Source organism: Myripristis murdjan, chromosome 13 (assembly GCF_902150065.1).
Source record: "Myripristis murdjan chromosome 13, fMyrMur1.1, whole genome shotgun sequence".
Taxonomy (NCBI): Eukaryota; Metazoa; Chordata; class Actinopteri; order Holocentriformes; family Holocentridae; genus Myripristis; species Myripristis murdjan.
In genome coordinates, this window is record NC_043992.1 from 34259417 (window position 1) to 34279449 (window position 20033).

General features: G+C 41.0%; 1 protein-coding gene across 8 annotated transcripts in view; it reads right to left on the reverse strand.

The window, feature by feature from the left end:
* Positions 1 to 15349: 15349 nt before the first annotated feature.
* robo2 (roundabout, axon guidance receptor, homolog 2 (Drosophila)) overlaps positions 15350 to 20033 on the reverse strand; it is a 187413-nt gene continuing 182729 nt past the window's right edge. For all 8 annotated transcript variants that reach the window (XM_030067021.1, XM_030067015.1, XM_030067020.1 and 5 more), the window contains 2 exons: positions 19504 to 19698; positions 15350 to 18503 (listed from right to left, as the gene is read on the reverse strand). In XM_030067021.1, the coding sequence (XP_029922881.1) occupies positions 18502 to 18503; positions 19504 to 19698 (197 nt within the window). In that variant the 3' untranslated portion in view covers positions 15350 to 18501. The remainder of the gene's footprint in view (positions 18504 to 19503; positions 19699 to 20033) is intronic.

Consider the following 20033-nt stretch of genomic DNA (forward strand, 5'->3'; position numbering starts at 1 on the left):
GTTCGTCTGTTGGCTTCATTGGTTGTGATTGACAGACGGCGCATGCCAACATCACTGCAGGGGATGTTAGCTACTGATGAAAGTTTTATTGGTGAGGAAAATGTGGAAAATAGACACACAATGACCCAGAGGTGGTATTTGTGTTTGCAAGCAGAGCACAACAGACATATTCTCTTGTCTATTCTCATCATCATCATCATCATCATCATCATTTTATTTATTTAGATTCTTAGAAAGGAAAGAAAGAAACCTTAGGAAAAGCCTCATTTTGAATGGTGCCCGTGGCTTCTGAAATAGAAGCCCCTGATGTTTACTGTGCTGCTTGTAATGAGTAGATGAGCCTGAGAGGTGAGGTGTGGCCAATATGATTTAAAAATATCTCCAATTGTGCTGCATGTTTAAAAAAAAAACTGTCATGGTTAACCTTAAAGGAATGGAAGATGTAAAAAAAAAAAAATAGTCAAATGTCAAATCATACTGGAATTGTCCTTTAACCCTGTCCCTTGCCTCATCATTTTTTCCCCCATCTCTTCATTTCAGCAGCTCTCCTGTCTCCTGTGTGGCTCCAGCTGGAACAGATAAGTGGTGGGGCAGCGTGTGTCTGCAGTGACCTTGCCCGTCTGGGGGTGATTAACTGATTATGCCTCAGAGAGTGGTGACATTCATGCTTGGAGGCCAGTGATTGTCTTCTTCACAATGGGGCTGCTTAGGGCAGGGACACCACTTTGCTTCCCAGCAACATGCAGCAGGTTGAGGAGAGACTGTTATCTACAGAACAGCCCAGCGTGCTTGGCCTGTTTCTCTGTGCCTCTTTTTTCACCGTCTATATCAAACAATTTTTCTTCTTCCTTCAACACATCGTGTTGCCTTGATGGTATTCCATGAATCTATTGGAACAAAAACAGTTGCACCGGGGTGCAGTCAGTGCTTACATTATCTCACAAGGATAAACCTATTTGAAAGTAACATTGCTGTGTGAGAACTGAAATATAAAGCATTATAAAGCATTGATGTGGAGTGCAGCTTACAACCAGAAACAGAAGGAAGGCATGCTCATAAAATCCACTGCAGACTCTGAGGTAAATGAGCTCTGTCACATGATAATTAGAGCTGTAATCAACCCAAGAAAATCTTGGTTGACTGAAATTAGACTGGCTCTTCAACCAGCTGATTGAAAACAAAAAACAATAACTAAATAAATAAAAAGCAAGTTGTAGCATATTGAGTCATTTTAACCTAATAATTTTATGCTGACATGATGGTCAACATATCGCCCTGGCTTATGGCAATTCTTACGACATGGGTGCTTATTAAACCAACCACTTGCAATTGTCTGACCAATGAGATTTGGGTTGGACAAAAGCGTATCAACCAGCCAGTCGACCAACCAGCCCTTATGAGAACATATACAAGTCTGTGGGGTTGCTTATTAAAAGCACTGTCTGCACTAACAGCTCCAAACTGATTAAATGTGAGATTATTGTTTGACTGTGCCACAGAAAACAAAGCCGCAGCCTTGGAAAAATTCAGCGTCGAGGGCAGATTTTCAGTGCAAGTCCTTGTCTAAGTATTCCATTTGCAAAGCTCTGCGTATCAGGCATCACGCTCGAGTGCTTGTGTCGAAGCTGTGAGCAACTTCTGTGCCTTCCTTCTCAGCCTTGAGAAAAGAGAAAGAGGGGCGTTTGTGTATTTCCACTTCTCCTCTGGCTCTTGCAGCAAAGACACAAAAGCTGGCCTTGGCAAACGCTGCTTCCTTTTTCAAGCGCAGGGAGGAGCTCAGGGTTGGAAATGGCTCGCGACGGGAGAGAACACGTGACGGACACGCAGACACATGTCGTTTTCACTCCTATTCAATCAAACAATTACTGAACTTGTCCTTTCTTTTTCTTCACCAGTCGAGTTGGACTCCACCTGTTTGTTTGATTGCACAAAACACAGAGGGAAGGCTGGCCAGGGGACAACAAAGACATGATTAACGAGGGCACGGCAGTGGGTGCGGCTATGCAAAAAAGGTAATAATTAAACGCCATCACACTCGCGCTGAAGCACTGAAGGGCTCATTTTCAGTTTAGCATAACCTCCCTGACAGTTTTTACAAAATTTAGTGCAGTGGTAGAGGTGCAGCATAAATTGCCAGGTCACAAATATAAATATAATGCAGAGAAGCCATACACTGCCATGAGAAAGTGTGCATGTCCTGATGTAAAACAAGATGGCAATGGGGAATGCACATTTTGGTGAAAATGCAACATGTGGAACTGGCATATATTGTCATCTAGTTTACTTTTTAAATCCTTTTAGATCTATGTATATGTCTAATGCATGAGCAAACATCTTTCCTGATTTTTCGGAGGCGAAAATCTCTCCAATCGTCAGACTGAAGATAATAAAATGGCGGTAAATTCCGAGACTAAACTGGAATTTATTATTCTGCCTTTCAGCCAAAACAGAGACATAAGTTTAATTGAGGATATAAAATAGTTCTCAAATTCATTGCATATTCTCATTGACCTGCCATAATATATGATGCAGTCTAAGATAATGGGGCACCCAGTCTTTAATTAACGAGACTCAGTGAAGGTTTTGGGGAGTCTCCCACTGTGTTCCTTAACACACATCATTAATCAAGGGGGGTTTCCATTAAGCAGGTCACTCAGGATCATGCTAAACAATTAAGCCTTGATTAAGAGATTGTTAATCAAGTCATCTTACTGCAAGACAGTGGCCTGGAGGAGGCAGGGGGACAGGATGCCCTGTACATACGTTAATGTACACAGAAATATTGGTGCACATTGAATTACATGTATACTCACAGTCAAACATGCAAGGTTACTTTCCATGTAGTGCTCACACACACGTGCATACATGCAAACACAAACACAGACATGTTCAAGAAAGACAAAGTTAAACCTTTTGCAAAGTTTCTTCTCGACATGTTTTACCTTCACTGGATGCCACTGCAATACATGACAATCAATTGCTGTTTATTTCTGCCCTAAAAAGAGTTTTATTTTATCTTCACTGAATAAAACGTCTTTGCTTTCATGAGCAGCCCTGCTCTCGGCTCGTATAAATAGTTGCTTTTGAAAAGAATACAAGGTGAAATGTAAGCCCCTCCGCGCCTCCCCCCCTCCGCTTCCCACCGCGAAACTGAAACACAGTCCTCAAGGAGAGCGGATGAGCGGAGAGAAAAGAAAGTGCAGGCAGGCGAGAATATTCATGAATGTGAAAAGAAGAGTGTGGGATGAAGAGTGAGGCGGATGAGCTGTGTGGAAAGCCAAGCTCAGGGTCATGCTCTCACCGAGCTCGGCCGTGAACGACAGAAAGGAGACAACTATCTATCTATCTATCTATCTATCTATCTGCTTTATGTGTTGGAGAGAATTTATCCTAAAATATTTTTGTGGTGATTAAAGCAACTGAGAGGGAGAGAGAGAGAAAATGCTTGTGGTTCAGGAAACAAAAATGTATTGCCTCAAAGTCAGAGCCGCAGCGAAGGCTTTGTGTAATTATACTCAGTGAGCATGAGAGAAAGCTAAAATGAGATCCAGCGAAAGACAGCACCAAAAAAATGCGGTGAATCTGCTGTGTCACGGTCTTTTCCCGAAGACTGCCAACCATCCACAGCATCAGCGGCACCCAAAAAACAGGACTAATGCCGTCACAATCCAACGGTCTGCTTTGCACTTTCCGTTTTGGACAACTTGAGGAGATCTGAGTGAGCTGTGCTTTTGGGCAGCGTTCATTTTGTCACTCTTGGACAAAAAATAGTCGTTGGCGAATTTTTTTTTTTTTTAAGACAAAGCAATGTTATGAATTGCTCTGTGAAAACAAAACCTACGATGATTTTTTGATTTACCTCCAATGAAAAATAACAATTTGAAAATACAGACATAAATTTGTCCCCCTTTTCACAAATAAGACAAACAGCTTCTGTGCAGAAAATAAACACTTTTTTCTTTTTTTATCTTTTTTTTTTTTTTTTTTTTTTGTCTTAGGCCAGTTGGTGCTAAAGATTCACAACCAGATCAAACCGTTTTCGAAAATCCAGCTGACGGCGCTGTGTGTGACAGAGGCTTGGCAAGTCGCAGGTGTAATTGGTGTTTTCTGTGCATATTTTCCTGATAGTTACAGTATTCGATATTTTATTTTGTTTACCTCCACACTGATGGAGTGGTTGGATGTCAGACGTTAAGCTACTTGTGAGGCAAGTCTGCCAGCAGAATATCTCTCTTCTAAGTTTGTAACCACGGCGAAAACATGTCGTTCACGGTGTAACTTCAGGAGAAATTAATGCTTTCAAGAGGAAGAAACTCTTAATTTCCCCCGTGGAGAACACCAAGGCAGGAGAGTGTCCATTTTCCTGTTTTGACACAGTAAACGACATGTTGGTGAAATTTTAAAGATGATACTCTGACGTCCCGTTCCCTTGAACACACACACACAGTAAAGAGAGTCGTTGCTATGGAAACAGTGCTAGTCTAATTGGTGTAAACTGGCAGGTTTACAGTTTTTCTCTGACCGCTTAAGGCACTATCTTTGAAACTATCGGCTATTTTTGCAAAAATAAAGTTTTGTCACACATATAGCGAACACACACACACACACACACACACACACACACACACACATTATGTTAGGAGTACACAATGGGTATCCCTAACATAACACTCTATCACACTATCAGCACAAATGTGGGTAAAAAGTTTTTGGTTTTTTTTGGTTTTGTTTTTTTCCCAAATGTATGACTGTAACTGTAAAAAAAAAAAAAAAAAAAAAAAAAAAAAAAAAACACAACAAAATCAGAGTAGTGGAAAACAAAAAACACTTGTGCTAGAAAAAAAAATAAACAAAAAAGAAGGGTAAAATCTCACCTTTTCATTCTGGCCATGAGACTTCCTCTTCTTCACCTCCTCTTCCTCCTCTTCGTCCTCCCCCCTCTTCCTCTCTGTCCAACACTGGCCTCCATTGTTCTCCAAACAAAGTGTTCATCTGCTCAGGCTGTGATTTGTAAGGGAACTCATTATTTACATGAAAGTGTTTTCACATGTGCAAATGTGGTGAGGAAATTGGCAAAACAGTGCAGGCCAGTGTTTCCATTTTGCCAGAAGTGTGTTATTAAATTGCAAACGGAGTGTAAAGCGGTGAGTTGTGGTTACAGTTTTGCAAAAAGTGTGTTATTAAATTGCAAACCGAGTGTAAAGCAGAGAAGGTGCGTTCGGTTTAACTCACTTGGTAAATGCATCGGCTGCAAGTGTGAATGTTTTCAGAGATTGAGCCTCAAGAATCACTGTTAGTGTTGAAACATTCAGAAAAAAAACCTGTATGCTGCTGACCAGATGTATTGAAGTCATTTTCAGTTTCAGCTCGTCTGGTCGTGGCTCTTTGGTGTGAACTGGCCTGTAAAACTGAAGCACGTTAGTTAAGAGGAGAGCATGTCGTGGTGTTTTTTATGAGCTTTCATGTTGACATACTGAGTTTGCGCTGGCAGAGTTTGTATTAGGGTATTGGTGTACAGTTGTAAAATGCTCTGTAAAAGTTAAAAGAGTCTGAAAAATGATGCTCACATACAGGTTTTTTTTTTTTTTTTTTTTTTTTTTTTCTGATTGCTCAGGCACGAACTTTGAAGCTTCAGGCTGTTTTGGCAAAACTCTACACACTCATCACAAAACCTCACACCAAACCAGAAAAACTTTATACATCTCTTGCAAAAGCAAACACTTCTCGCAAAACTCCTCACAACTCTTTAAAAATGTTGTTGTAGCATCAATACTCGACACACACAAACACACACACACACACACACCAACAGTTGAATAAGGACACAAAGCATCAACTACACACTGATAGTAGAAATGAAACACACTTGTGGCTTTTGCTTTTTTCGGTCTGCAGGGCAGCAGTTTGTCATACAGCTAGTGGACACACACACGCACACACGCATGCACGCACGCACACACACACACACACACAGGCATCTAAACGTGTAAAGTATGAATGTGTGTTCTGAACATAACACACAAATCAGGGGAAAATGTTCTCCTCCTTGCCCTCCTCTAGTTCTCTCCCCTCTTCCTCTCTGTCCAACACAAACTGAGTGTAAAGCGTAAAGCAGTGAGTTGTGTCTACAGTTTTGCAAAATGTGTGTTATTAAATGAGTGTAAAGCAGAGAAGGTGCATTACAGTTTAACTCACTTGGTAAATGCATCGACTGCAAGTGTGAATGGTTCCAGGGATGGAGCTTCAAGAATCACTGTTAGTGTTGAAACATTCAGAAAAAAACTGCAAAATATTAGCAAAAAGCAAATACTATACCATGAGGGAACTGAGCAAAACAACAAGCCATGGAAGCTCAGAAAATGCAGCAGTATTTTTACAACAGCGTCCTGTCATTTGACTAAATTGACTAAAATCATTTGAAGTGCTTCTGAACAAAACGTGACTAAGACTAATGTGAAATAAATGACTAAAACAAGAAATATTTCAAGAGATGACAAAAACAATTCCAATACCTGTCAAATACCTGTCAAATTAATTAAACCCCGGTTTTGGGTATGAATTTGCATGTTGAGATTGTATTTTGCAGATTTTCTATTTATTTATTTATTTATTTATTTTGTCCCAGAAACTTTTAAGAGCTTATACTCACCTGTATAGTCTTGAAGACAGGCGTGTATGGGGTCAAAATGGCTAAAAAAAAAAAAAAAAAAAAAAAAAAAAAAAAAAAAAACAGTCACACATTAATTTTACCATCAACAGTGATATTATGGTTCTCAGATCCTCATCCGGTAATAAAAATTCAAGCCATATTTAACTTAAGTGAGCATCTTTCCGTTTGTCCTCCAACATGGATTTGGGGGAGGGAGCACATCTGTTTCGTTTGTTCATTTTGGTTTGTGCGCTCATTCACAACATTACCACCGTGTCTGCTTCGACGGTTTAATTTTGACAGAACGTTGGGTAATAATGCAGCTCACGTTTTCGAAAAACGCAGAGAGCAGCCCACTGGTGGAACTGCAGTTAAAGGTCAAAACAAAGTGGCGTTTTGTCACTGACTCGCAGTGCGGGAGGACATCAGCTGTCCCATTATCTTTTTCCAGTGGACAGGTATGATATTTTTTTCTGTGGCGTGAGATGATGAAATAAATTGATAGAAAGCATGCACACGGTACAAATAGCATTCTTGGTTTCTCCTCAAGAGAAATGTGACAGTGAAAGGCGGTAATTCATTGGCGTGGTGTCTGTAGAGCTGGCTTTGGTTTGGCCGCTCGGCCCCGGCAGGACATGGTAAATGTTGTGGCTCCTCACTTTGACTAACAACATGGCCATTACCATTCCCACAGTCTGCCATGAAGGGCTGCTGGTCCTCAGGATTTCATCAGACGAGGCTCAATATAAGGAGGGTGCAGGGATGATGCTGTACTCCTCGGTCAATAACGTCATGTTTTCATCTCAAACAGGTGGAAAATTGTGTGGCTTCTGAAGTCATTTATCAAATGTGGCTTTGGAGGTAATACAAAGAGAGGCAGGGGCTGGGAGAGAGAGAGAGAGAGAGAGAGAGAGATGAAATGCTAATTGTCAACACTTGTCCCCAGCAGCTGGTCTAGCTGGTTGACATGTGTGATGAATGGTGTTGCATTGGTACTGCTGCCCTCTCACCTCCGCTCATTGTCATCCGTCCAGAGACAAAGGGGAGGAGAAAAGCGAGAGGAAAAAATCCCTCAGCACCAGCAGTAGATGCTTCCTCTGATCAACACGCACACACACAAATACACACTGTAGCTCCCTTCTCGCTGTGCAGACACATAAACAGGTATACGTACAGATATCAGCACACCTACACAAAAACACACACACACGCACACACTTCTACTATCATACTGCAGCATGCATTTGCTGAGCCAAGCTGATTTCCTTCTGCCTGGCTAACCACTCTCTGCTCTCTCCACAGACCATCTCTGCCCGTCTGATGCAACAATTACACAGCTTATAAATACACTGTACACATGCACGGGCTTCTGGGTGTGTGTGTGGAGACAAAGACACATCACTGCAAACTGCACGCTTTGGTGAAGGAGGTGAGAAATGAGGGAAGTGGAGCAGCACACACCGGCAAACAGTTGGAAATAAAAGATGGGAGTGGAGGGGAAAAGTTGCTTTGCTGGCAAAGAGCGGAGCAGTCATTACTCGTCCTGCCCCCCCAGGCACGAGCAGAGGCAGAGGTGTGAAATAGGAGCAGCTCCTGCCTGGTCTCCACTGACGGGTTTGTTTAAAGGGTCAGGATGAATTGGTGAACCTTTGCCATAAATATGAATGCAAAGATTTCCCAACAAATTCCAAGGAAACATGTCTTATATCACTGTAAAGAGCCCGGTCACGTGGGGCGGGGTGGAGTCGGACACCAAGCGTCCACCACCGCCGGTCTCCGGCTCATGGAGGCAGAGGAGGCGGTTCATGCAATAGTCATGAAATTTCATCTACAGATTCATCTCCATGGACAGAAAATGGCCCCTTTTTTCGTGCACATGAACATGAACATCAATTTTTCTTCACCAGGAGAAGTGGCAAAATTCGGGTGCTGGTTAAGGTTAGGAAACGTTAACGTCACATGACCAAGCTCACATCGGCCAGTTAAGTTAGGAACGCAAACACCGGTCTCGCTTAGAATTGGACTTGATCATCTGCCACTCCACCTTCCCCCTAACATGGACTTTGTTATTCCTTATACAACCTCACAGGACGTGGTACAGGCACAAAACCGACTGAAATACATTACACTGAATACACTACATAGATAAAATTTCATTATTATATCATGAACTGCCATGAGACCAGGCAGGACGGAGAGAGGTGAGGGAGCTGGAATGAGAAAGAGCAAGAAAAAACAGAGAATATAGAGAAAATACACATGAATATTTGTGGACCCTTTATTTTATGAGGAACAGAGCCCGAGCAAGTTAAACAGAGAGAGGAAGTTAAATCGCTCCTTAATTGGTTTGCTTTACATGTGTCATTACTCTGTAATCCCGAGCAGATCCTCGAGTTTATAGATGTAAAATCAAAAAGGAGGACCTTCTCCGAAACCTTGATCAAACAAGGAAGAGAGAACCGACACCCGCTTAATGCTTTGCAAAGCAATCTTACATATCCAGTTTCATGTGCCTCAAAGATGACATTTCTCATTTGTCAATGGAAAACATAAAACTCGAGATGTAAAAAAAAAAAAAAAAAAAAATTGCTTGTGTTTACATAAAGCTAACAGTCGACAATGAAAGGTGCTAAAACAGCTTTCCTTCAGGACATGGGATAAGGCCAACTGGGAAAACAAGCCGCTGCTGGTGGCCTACAAAGCAGCAGAGCCCTCATTTACATCTCACACATGATGCTGATACAGTTGTTCCCGTTTTGTCTCCTATATATGTTTCTGCAACATTTCTTTCCCGTATTTTTTTCCCTTTTTTTTTTTTTTTTTTTTCCATGAGTTGTGTGTAAGGGAGGTTGAAAGCAAGCTGCCTGTCTCAGTGATTTAAGAGATTTGGATTTGTGTTTGAAGCTGGCCCTCTAGAAGGATCAAGTTGGGGATTGGTTTGACATAAAAAGCACAGCTGAGTCAGGAACTTTTTCACATGCACACACACACAAAAAGACACACACACACACACACAGAGGCACAGAACCAGTCAGAGCAGCGCAAAATCACACACCATAAAATAACTACATACATCTTATTGCTGAGGGAATGGAACGTTATCAAGACATCAGAGAGGAGACGCTCAAACTTATCAATTTTTATATTGTTGTCCTGTGCAAGGAAATACAAAAACTGAAATATTAAGCTCCATCTTTGAGACGCACAGAGATGTTTTGGGCCACATATCAAAATAGTGGTGCTCATTCAGCACAGCGGGGATAAACGGGTCTCCGGTATCAAAGGGAAAGCTTTTCCAGCACTACACTAAAGTGCACCAGCAGGCAATGAAGAGCTCAAAGGGAATGGAAGCTGCCTCAGGGCTGGGGCGCAAAGAACAACACTGACCGAGGCCGATGGGCAGATCACTTAGGAAATAAAACTGCGCCCAGGCCACATCGCAGTGACCGTAAATACAAGCTTAGCATCTGAGAAAAACTGCTCGCTCCTCTCCATAGTCTTAATGGACTACTGGGAAACTTATGATTCACTACTTCCACACCATTTCTCTCACTTTGTCTCGCAATACAAGGAAGAATTTGACAAACATGGTGGTTCATAATGGACGCAACATTGGTATTATATTGTTATAGGTCTCTAGACAGTTTAAGCGTAGGGAATATGGATGTTTGTTTACATCTTGTATTTTATACTGATGTTCATTAATGTGATTTGTCCCTATCAAATAAACAAATAAAATAAAATAAAATAAATAAATACTTTTATTCAGTTTATTCATACAACAGCCTAGCTTTAGATTTAGTGTCTGTGTAACCCATACAAACTGATCAGCTAGTAAATCACTAGAGGGCATTCCAACACTTTTATTTTGTTACCGCGCCTGCTGTACTTTTATTTTGTTAGCTCGTTTGAAAAAAAAAGAAAAAACAGGAAGTGCCTCGCGAGCGTGACCGTTAGCGCGTCGGCTCTCCGTTTGGGAAAGTTGTGGTCAAAATGACGTTTAAAAGCAGTTTAAAGAGCAGCTTTTGTGCAGTATTTCACTTATTAAAGGTCCCCCCTTCTCGTCAGTTGTGTCAGTTTATTAAAAAAAAAAAAAAAAAACAGAGTCGGAGACCAATGTTGAGTGTATGAATATATTTTTGTTTTATTTTATAGTTAACTTGAATTTTATAGTTAACTTTCATGGGCCAGAGACAGTTGAAGACTAATTTCCTTATACCTGAAGGTAATGCTCATCGCAGTTGTAGATTTGGTGCTTAAGAGGAAATAAAAAAGTGGGATATGTTAAGATATAAATGTAAATTTGTGCAAATACTGTTTAACATGAAACATTTATTTTTGTACTGCTTTTATTCATGATTAAAAAACATTGAATTGGTATATTTGAACAGAATTTAAAGGTTACAGATAGCACTACTGCACAGTAACATGGCTTATTATTATTATTATTATTATTATTATTTTTCATTTTTGTCAACTTGTTAGTGTTGTTGGACAACACTGCAACACTGACACAGAGACCCAGCGAGCCAGGATCCTGTTCTACTGAGGAGCTGCTGGTGTGTCAGCCACCGGCCTTCATCATCATACCTGCTGCATAAGCTTCATGAGATCTCAACTACTTACACACACACACACTGCCCAGGTAAAACACACACCACGGCTGCACAATAAGGACAGAATTTCATACCTCGATATTTATGCCAGATGTCTTAATAGCGATATGATATGGCTGTGGGTTCACACTTACTTGAATTTTGAAGTGTAGCAACAGTGAAACGTAAGCATTCTCCATAACACAACATTGTAATATCAGCTGGAAATGGAAAATGCAGTCACTTCACAATTTTTTTTTTTGATCAGAAGAGACCAATCAGTGTCTTAGGCTAACCCGAACTCTAGATTTGATATCCATATTGTTGCCTTTAAAGATAATAAAACCACTCATGTTCATATCAGCCCTGGCACACACACACATGCAAAAATACTTGAACAAAACACAGTCACATTTAAGGATCATTGCGTCTTGAAACTATGGACCAGGGTGACTTTGGGATAAGAACACAGCATCCTCTTGCGTGGACATAGTACTTATTTGTTATTTTCGTGGGGAAAAGTTGTTAATGAAACTGGATTTCTAAAATTCCACCATAAAGTCGTATCACCTTTGCACCTTGAGTCAAACCTAGAATATGCCAGCATAGTAACAGGTTCAGCTAGTGTAAAGTAAAATACTCCTTCGTAGAGTTAAGCTGTGTTACTTCTGCAAATAGCAGGTAAATCTGTGTCGTTGTTAGCTGTGGCCCTAAAGCAATGATTTAAACGAATGTGCATGTGAACGCTTTCGTGTTGTCAGGCCGATCGCTCCCAAGTGCTGTTGAGGCGGGAGGGGGCAGTAGCCTCAAACATGTAAACCAAAAGCCTCGGGATTGTGAAAAGATAAAGAAACAGACTAGCAGTAGCCCTTGATTTTCCACACCGCTTTGAATCTGTTCAGACCTCAAGTCAGGTCTTTCATCATGTCTGATGAAAAGTTGCAACAAGCTCTGGCGTTCTTAGCCTGAAGGGCTTGCTTGTGGAAGAGCTTGCTGGCTAGTTAGCACAATAACAACACAACTCGATTTCAGATTATTCCCTTTTGCCCTGATTTGCTTAGAGGAGTAAACCAATATTTTGGGCAAAATACCCTTTTTCCGACTTACCCAGACTGAGACAAGGTGTTTAATACCAGTTTCACCTCTATACGTCCAGTGGCTCGGTTCCTCTGGGTAGCATTTTCTGTTAGACTTGAAGTCTTTGGGAGTCATTAGCTTCGCTCTGTCAAAGCGAAAGAACAAATCTTACAGCAACTCTGAAGCTGTCTTATTTACACCCTGTATCATGTGTTTTTGAAATTCACGTCTTGGGATTTAAAAAAAAAAAAAAAAAAAAAAAAAAAAGAGTCACTTAAGGAGAAGTTAGGAGGTGGGGCTGTAATCACTGAACACATTTATTCTTCCGTCCATCCCAGTGCATATCGCTGAAGGTATGGGAAAATCAGCACAAATGAACTTCACCTAAAATGAGTTTTTTCTTTTCAATTCCAAGTTCAGTATTTCAAATACACATGATACACTAAATAAGACAGCTTCAGAATTGCTGTGGGGTTTATTTTTTCACTTTGTTGGACCCAGGCTAACAACTCCTATAGACTTCAAGTCTTTATGCTAAGCTAACACCAAATGCTACAGATAGGAAGTGAACCACTAGATGTTCAGAGGTGAAAATGCAATTGAACATCTTGTCTCAGTCTGTGTAAGTCGGAAAAAGGGAATTTTGCCCAAAACGGACAAGTATTCCTTTACACTGAACAGTCAGTCAGGAAGGTCTCTGTCAACATGTTGCAGGAGGCTGGGAAGTCTCTGATGAGAGCCAATGAGGGCTGGCTGCATGGGACACACAGCACAAACTCTTGAGGTGACTGCCTGAGGGCTGGCCAACTTGTTGAGTCAGGGGCTTTTCAGTCTCAGTACGCCTCCTTAATGAACCTGTTTCCTCATAGTTTTTATTATTTCCAGATTAATATTTTCAGTATTTAGTGATTCAGTTTTTGCAACCATCATATCCATAAACATTTTAAATGTTGCTCTTAAACTTTTTTTTTTTTTTTTCTTTTTTAGTTTTTTCCAGTTTTAGATTTTGATTCTGTTATCTCAGTAGCGGGGATGGACTTGGACTAAAAAACAGCCCAGACGTCAGCAGTCGGTGTGTGGAGATGCATGAGCTCCTGGCAGCGGTGTCATGATGCCTCGATGTGCCTTAGTGTGAAGGTAACCCCCGTTTGTGCTTCTCTCATGTAATTATTGTTTTATTTTTTGCATACATGAGTACCACATTACTGGAGCTAGCTTGAAAGGGAGCAGCCCCTTGAATCCCCCTGTGTTCCCCACAGTACTTAGGACAGTCCCTGTGCTTGTCTGTGGACCCTCCAGCAGCTCAGCTTTCTGTCCCTCATCATCATCAGAGGCTGAGGCCGCTGCACTCTGGCCCTCAACTTTCACTTCTTCTTCACTCACATCGAGCTGCTGGACTTCTGCTGGATCCATATCGTTTCACTGGCGCACCGTCTCGTGAAGTTGTAACCATGGTAACTGACGTGAACTGCTCCCATTCAAGGTTCACGCTGCTCGTGCCCTCTTACTACTTCTTGGTTGTTAACTCAGCACGTAAGATCTAAATGTGTGCGTTAGCGCCCCCTGTCACCTGTTTGTGCAACTGTCTGAAACTATGATGTTAAAGATGAAAGAAAAAAAAAAAAAAAAAAGACGACGCGTGCGTTTGCGGCCACCAGCCGTCCTGGACCACCGGCCGTTCTGTGATTCTCCAGAATGTCCAGATGGCCAGTCCGCCCCTGCTCAGTAGTAACTGGTTATGTTGGCTGTTGCTGCTAATGTTGATCTTAAAAAAAACCAAACAAACAAAAACAAACAGACAAACAAATAAACATAAAGTTCCTGAGCAGGTGTGATACAGTTTTAATGTTGCCCAGGACTTTTGCACCTATTTTAAACCTCTACAGTGTAGCCTGAGGCCTTGCAGAGGGCCTGGCTCGGTATATTGAAATTATAGGATGTAGACTAACCGGCCATTATCTTGCAATTTAGGCAGCGATCCACGAACACAGAACACATTTAAATTCTATGGTAGTATTCGTGACGTTGTGGGAATATGTACGCTAGCATGCTAAGACGACACGCTACAGTATATCAGCGTTCATTTTGGCCCTGTGTTTGAATGTATTTTTAGCATCGGTGGAGGAAATCAAACATCGATTCCATGTCAAAATGTTTGCTAGGACGTCTCCCAACATTATGGCTGACTTCCAGATAGATGTGTGTCTTGAAGCCAGGTTGCACATTGCAACTGACTCTCTAAGCATAGTTTGTGTTGAGCTACTTATTTTCTTAGTTAGATTCAGCTGTTGTAATTTCATCTTTTTTTTTTTTTTTTTTTGGTGGAAACAGTGCACTTGGTGCTAATATAATGAATTTACTTGTAAGGTCAAAGACAAACAGATGTGATAGCAGCCAGCTTGATTAAGCAACCTGTTTGGGACACAACCATAAACTTGGAAGACATTTACTTTTTGGAGGCGATACGTTTCTCTGTCAGGAGCCTTCCTTAGTCACTTGTCTGAGAATAAACCTGTCTGCAGCATGAATAACTTCTTGGAGGACAGCTATAGGTTAAGGAAACATTAATTTTGGTTTTGCTGGTCTTTACATTTGTCTGAGGAGCTTTATAAATAGCAGCTAAGATCACTCAGGCACGCATCTTTCTGTGTTTTGAGGAATGAGTTAGCAAGTCACCCATTGTGCCGCCAATTTAAGACCGTGTTGACAGCTCCAAAACCCTTTGAGCCTATTGTATACACGGCAGGCTGTGGGCATTTGAGCCTGTACTCAGGCTTTGTGGTGATTGTTTTTTTTTATGTAGCGGTCAAGGGAACAGTTCTCATTTGGTTTCTAACAAGCTACCATTCGTTTAAATAAAGCAAACCTGAACAAGGATTTTGCAGAAAGTTTTGCCAGAGAAGAAATACAATCTGTTTGTAGATTACAAGCTGTTTATTTGGTTGAAATAGTGTAAATGAATAAGCCATAGTGTGGGGAAAACACCTGAGCAAGTTCAACTAATCAAGCACAGAATTTAAGGCATTTCCATTTTTCAAAAATATTTTATTTGATAGTGATCCAGGTACATGGAAAGAAAAGAACATGGATTTATCTTACAGGACATGGGAATGAGACTGTAAAAGCGTATTTTCTTGATCCACTCTCTTCTTGGACATGCAAGTGAATACAGAAGGTTGTTTACAGAAAGAAAAAAAAGCAGAATGTACTGTAGAAATGGCATCGGAGCAGGGCGTCACCTTGCTCCACACTGTACAGAAAGACTTCACCCAACAACTTTCTCTTTTTGTCGTTTTTAATCCTTTTATAGCAAAAAGGCAACACACAGATAGGTTACAAAGAACCAACAATATTGAGAAAATCAACAAAAGAGATGGAAAGCCAAAGTACTTTCATCCTTCCAAAAAGAGTTTTTTTATATATTGTCTTTTGACAGGCAAATTGTGAGCGTTTTTGCTCCTTGTGTTCAAGGTTTTCTTTCTTTAGTTTTGACATGAGAGGAGCCGTGTGGTGAACATGCAGGACAAAGAGTGACTCAGCATTTTAGAGGACTACTGACCTGGCACTTCACCATGCTGTGAGTGTAGAGAGCCTATCAACTCCTTATGGCCAAGCTTCTCTGCTCTGACAGCAAACTTTACAAGGAACAAAAAAAGACATTTTATATTCCACAAATCTTTATGCATATTTCACAATATACTTTTATTATCATTTTAATAAATACAAAACAACAACACTGTGATTTAAAAGAAAACAATGAGTATTAAAGAGACACTAAAACGCATTAGACATTAGAAATATCAATATTAATTTGGTATGTTCTTTTACTGACATCTTGTCTTTAAGGTGAATGAACCAGCACATTATACTTGGAATCAAAATCCACAGCCGAAAAGAAAAGAGGGGACAACAGTATTGGACATGAAAGGGATATTTTTCAGCAATGAAAATGGAATGGCATAATCAAGTGGAGATGCATATGGATATATACACATTTATATATATATATACACACACATGAACACCACCAGAATGTAAAATAACCTGAGATACTCTTTGCACCTCATTTCCAGAACACTGGCCACTGGGTGGATGATATGAAATGATGATGGCATAAAGACAACAGTACAACAGCATCTGACGGCCTTTAGTTTCCACCCCCCTTTATCAACATTAGCAGTACAAAAAAAGACAAAACAAACAGTCATCGAACCAGAAAAATCCTGAACATTAATATCGAAAACATTGTTGTAAGCAGCGTTTTGAAGTCCATAAAAGGCATACAAAGAAACAAGCTTTTCATTTAAAAAAAACAAAAAAACAAACAAAAACAAAACAAAAGACAACATTATTTGAAAAGATACAAATTGAGAATCAGAGGCTAAGAAGTTGAGCAAGTGGCAATTGTGTGTTGTGGTGGTACAGGCAGATAGAAAGTGGTCTGCTTCAGACTGTGGCTGTAGAGACGGAGGCAGTGGGACCTGCTAGTTAAAATACAAGGCTTTTTTCCATTATCGCTTCACCTTACTGGGATCAAACAGTGGCTCAAAGTCACACTGCAGACTGTACAGACACTGCCATTTCTTCTCACACAAGACTGAAAGTCACTCAACCAACACTGTGCTAAACATCGTGTTCTGGCAACTGAAGCACAGAGCTTCAGACCCATGGCTGTTTGAACCTATCAGCTAATATACAGCACTTCAACTGGACTGAGCAGGTCATTGTGTTGTTTCCTTGGACGGTACTGCACCATGAAAAACAAAAGCAAGACAAAAAACAGTAAGTGCTCTAAAGTAAGCAAACAATATTGGAAATGGATCAAACCAAAAGACACATAAAATTAAAATGAGATCAGTGTAAACCAATAATGTTGCTCCACTGACAATATTTTAGGTAGAACTGAGTGGATCATCTCTGCTGTCAAATCTGACCGTTACTGTGCATGCTTTCTTATTAAGGCTTTTTGAAGAATCACAACTTCACAACTGTAGGTATTGTAAGTGCTTTGACTGAACTGTGTGGAGAAATTTTACTCTGGCTCTTCCTCCTGTTCTGTTTTCATAAGCTGCAGTTCTATTGTGTGAGGAGCGTCAACTCAGTGTAGTAATAACAATTTGGCAGTAAACCATAAAACTGAAATTAAACTTGAAATGCTGGGGACCCTTGTACAAAAATAAGGGCTACACTCCCTCAGGCTGTTTCTGAAAACAAGACAAAGCCTGAAGTCAGTCCCAAAAACGTTGAGGGCTGTATGTTTCTGATATCAAACTTCTTTTAGGACAGTTAGTAAGGAATTAAATAATCAACTTGTTCACCCAATACAGTACCTTCTGTGCGCAAATTTTATCCAGCCTCATATCCGCCCTTTCCTCAAAAGACCCTCGGGAACCCTACATCTGCCACCCAATTAGCCTCACCTACGGAAACGGGCATTTTATTTGTTGCTGTCCATGAGCAAAGCCTTACTCTTTAATATCTCTCTGTACATTAGTATATATTTCTTCTCTCTACTTTACAGTACAGAAACTCCTCTTCACATATTCTTCCGGTTCTTCATGTCAGCAGGAGCTATGTTTTTGTGCTTATCACCAAAATTGCAGTGCAAAAACAATAATTAATAATAATAATGATAATAATTAATGGTAACTATTAACAAACAATGGATTATAAAACAATAATTTTATGGCACAACAGCCACTCAATTCACATATAATACAAATAACCAGATAAAACCAACTGTACCTGTATATGGAAATAAAAAGCTCAAACTGAATTAGGCTTGCATAGCAATGCAACAACAAGGTAAAGAATATATTTACAGGAAACAAAACTCCCTTTTTTCCCAAGGGCAGTTGCTCAGAAAATTAGTTGTTCTCATATAGATGTTTTCAATTTTTTTTTTTTAACTTGCCTTTTTCTAACAAAAAAGAAAATTACAGTAAGGTAGGAGGTGGAAAATATTTTCTTGAGGACGAAAACATAGTGAGATGTACAGTATGTCTGTGTCTATACATCACATTTACAGTTCTGTGACACTGCTCTCCACTGGTACCCTCAGGTTCACACCTTCCCTCTGAGAACACACAGGTGAGGACAAAGTTCATTGCCCCAGCTAGCGAGGCGTCATTCTTTCGAGGACGGCCCAGGCATTCTCCAGTTCACGTCCCATGCAGGTCACTCTGTGGGAAGTGAGGGAAATTAAAAAAAAATGTGAAGACAGTCGAAGAACAGATCTGTCCAAAGCAGAGCCAGTCATTCATAATCAAGAACGCTGATGACAGCATAGTTTGAGTACAGCCAACAAAAAAAAATACTAATTTAATTGTAATTTTGTCACATAGATGCACAGCACGTCATAACACTGAGTTCTGTCTCACACAGACTCCGCCCTTGAGTGAGTCTATGGGCATAGCCTCTCTCTAGTCTTATCAATAGGCCTGTTTCCACCACAGGAACTTCGGGTAATTTTACGGGGCCGGGGCTGTTGTTGCATGTCTCCACCACAGGAACCACGGGAACTTTTACAGGGGCTAAAAAAGTCCCTGCCTCGGAGTACGTACTCAGAACGGCCCCGAAAAGCTCCTGGGTGGGGCTTGGAGTTTACTTGGTGCTGATTGGATATACTCAAGGCAGGATGTGACGTCAAAAGAAAGCGATAAAATAGCCGGCACGTTAGCGTCCCTAGCAACACGACCAACACTACCAAGCTAACGCTAACTTTAGCTAATGCTAACAACACGCTTTTTTAACAACACGCATTTTGATGCCCGGTCAAAATGGTCGCGCAACGATTACGTCACATCCAGAGCCCGGTAACTTTACAGGAAGCTTCCTCCTACTCGGCCCTCTCAGTGGAGACACGGCAGGTGAGAGGGCCGAGCGAGAGGACGTTCCTGTAGTAGCTCCTGCCCCCCAAATACTACCAGGAACTTCTTCGGTGGAAACGGGCCTGTTGACCCTGCTCACTGCATGTATAAGCTCAACCAATCACATGCATGTCCTTTAAGCTCTATAAAAGAATGAGCTCTACTGCAGTTATTTTTCCAAGACAAATGTTGCAATATAAATCTTTAGTGAGCAAATGTTAGTTAATACGTTTGGAGAGAGGCTATTCTCATGTAGGGCAGAAGCCTGTGCCAGCAGAACTAGGGTTACAATATTGTAACCGTTGTTACGTACATAACTCCCCCGAGTACTGTCCCTGTCCATTGGTCCCCAGGAATTCAGCGTGCTCTGTGGCAGTCCACTGCTGTGGCTGTCGTGGACCTTCAGTCTTACGTGGCCCTGTCGAGCCCTTGGAGGATGCCGTACCCGAGGAGCTGTGGCCACCAGGGGAGGGGAAGGACGGTTTACTGTAGGGAAGGCACCCTTCCTCTGAAAAACATACAGAAGGACCCACAGACACTCGTTATGTTGGACAACTAACCGGTAGATTTGACTTTAAAGTGACAAACTGCAAGATTCTTGTTCTTGACGCCTTTGGTGATATGTAGTCATTGCACTGGTATTCTGCTCTAATAGGCATTGGACCACCATTTTGCTCTGTCTCAAAAACAAGGAGGCTTCCTAATGACGTGGCCCTTCTAGTTAGGAAGTAGCATTTATTTTTAGGTTGTAGAAATGCCTCTTTTAAAGTGCCTTTTGACTGACCTTTTAAGGAGGTACAGAGTGATTCCTTTGATGGAATAGGAAATTCTGCAGTTCGAGGC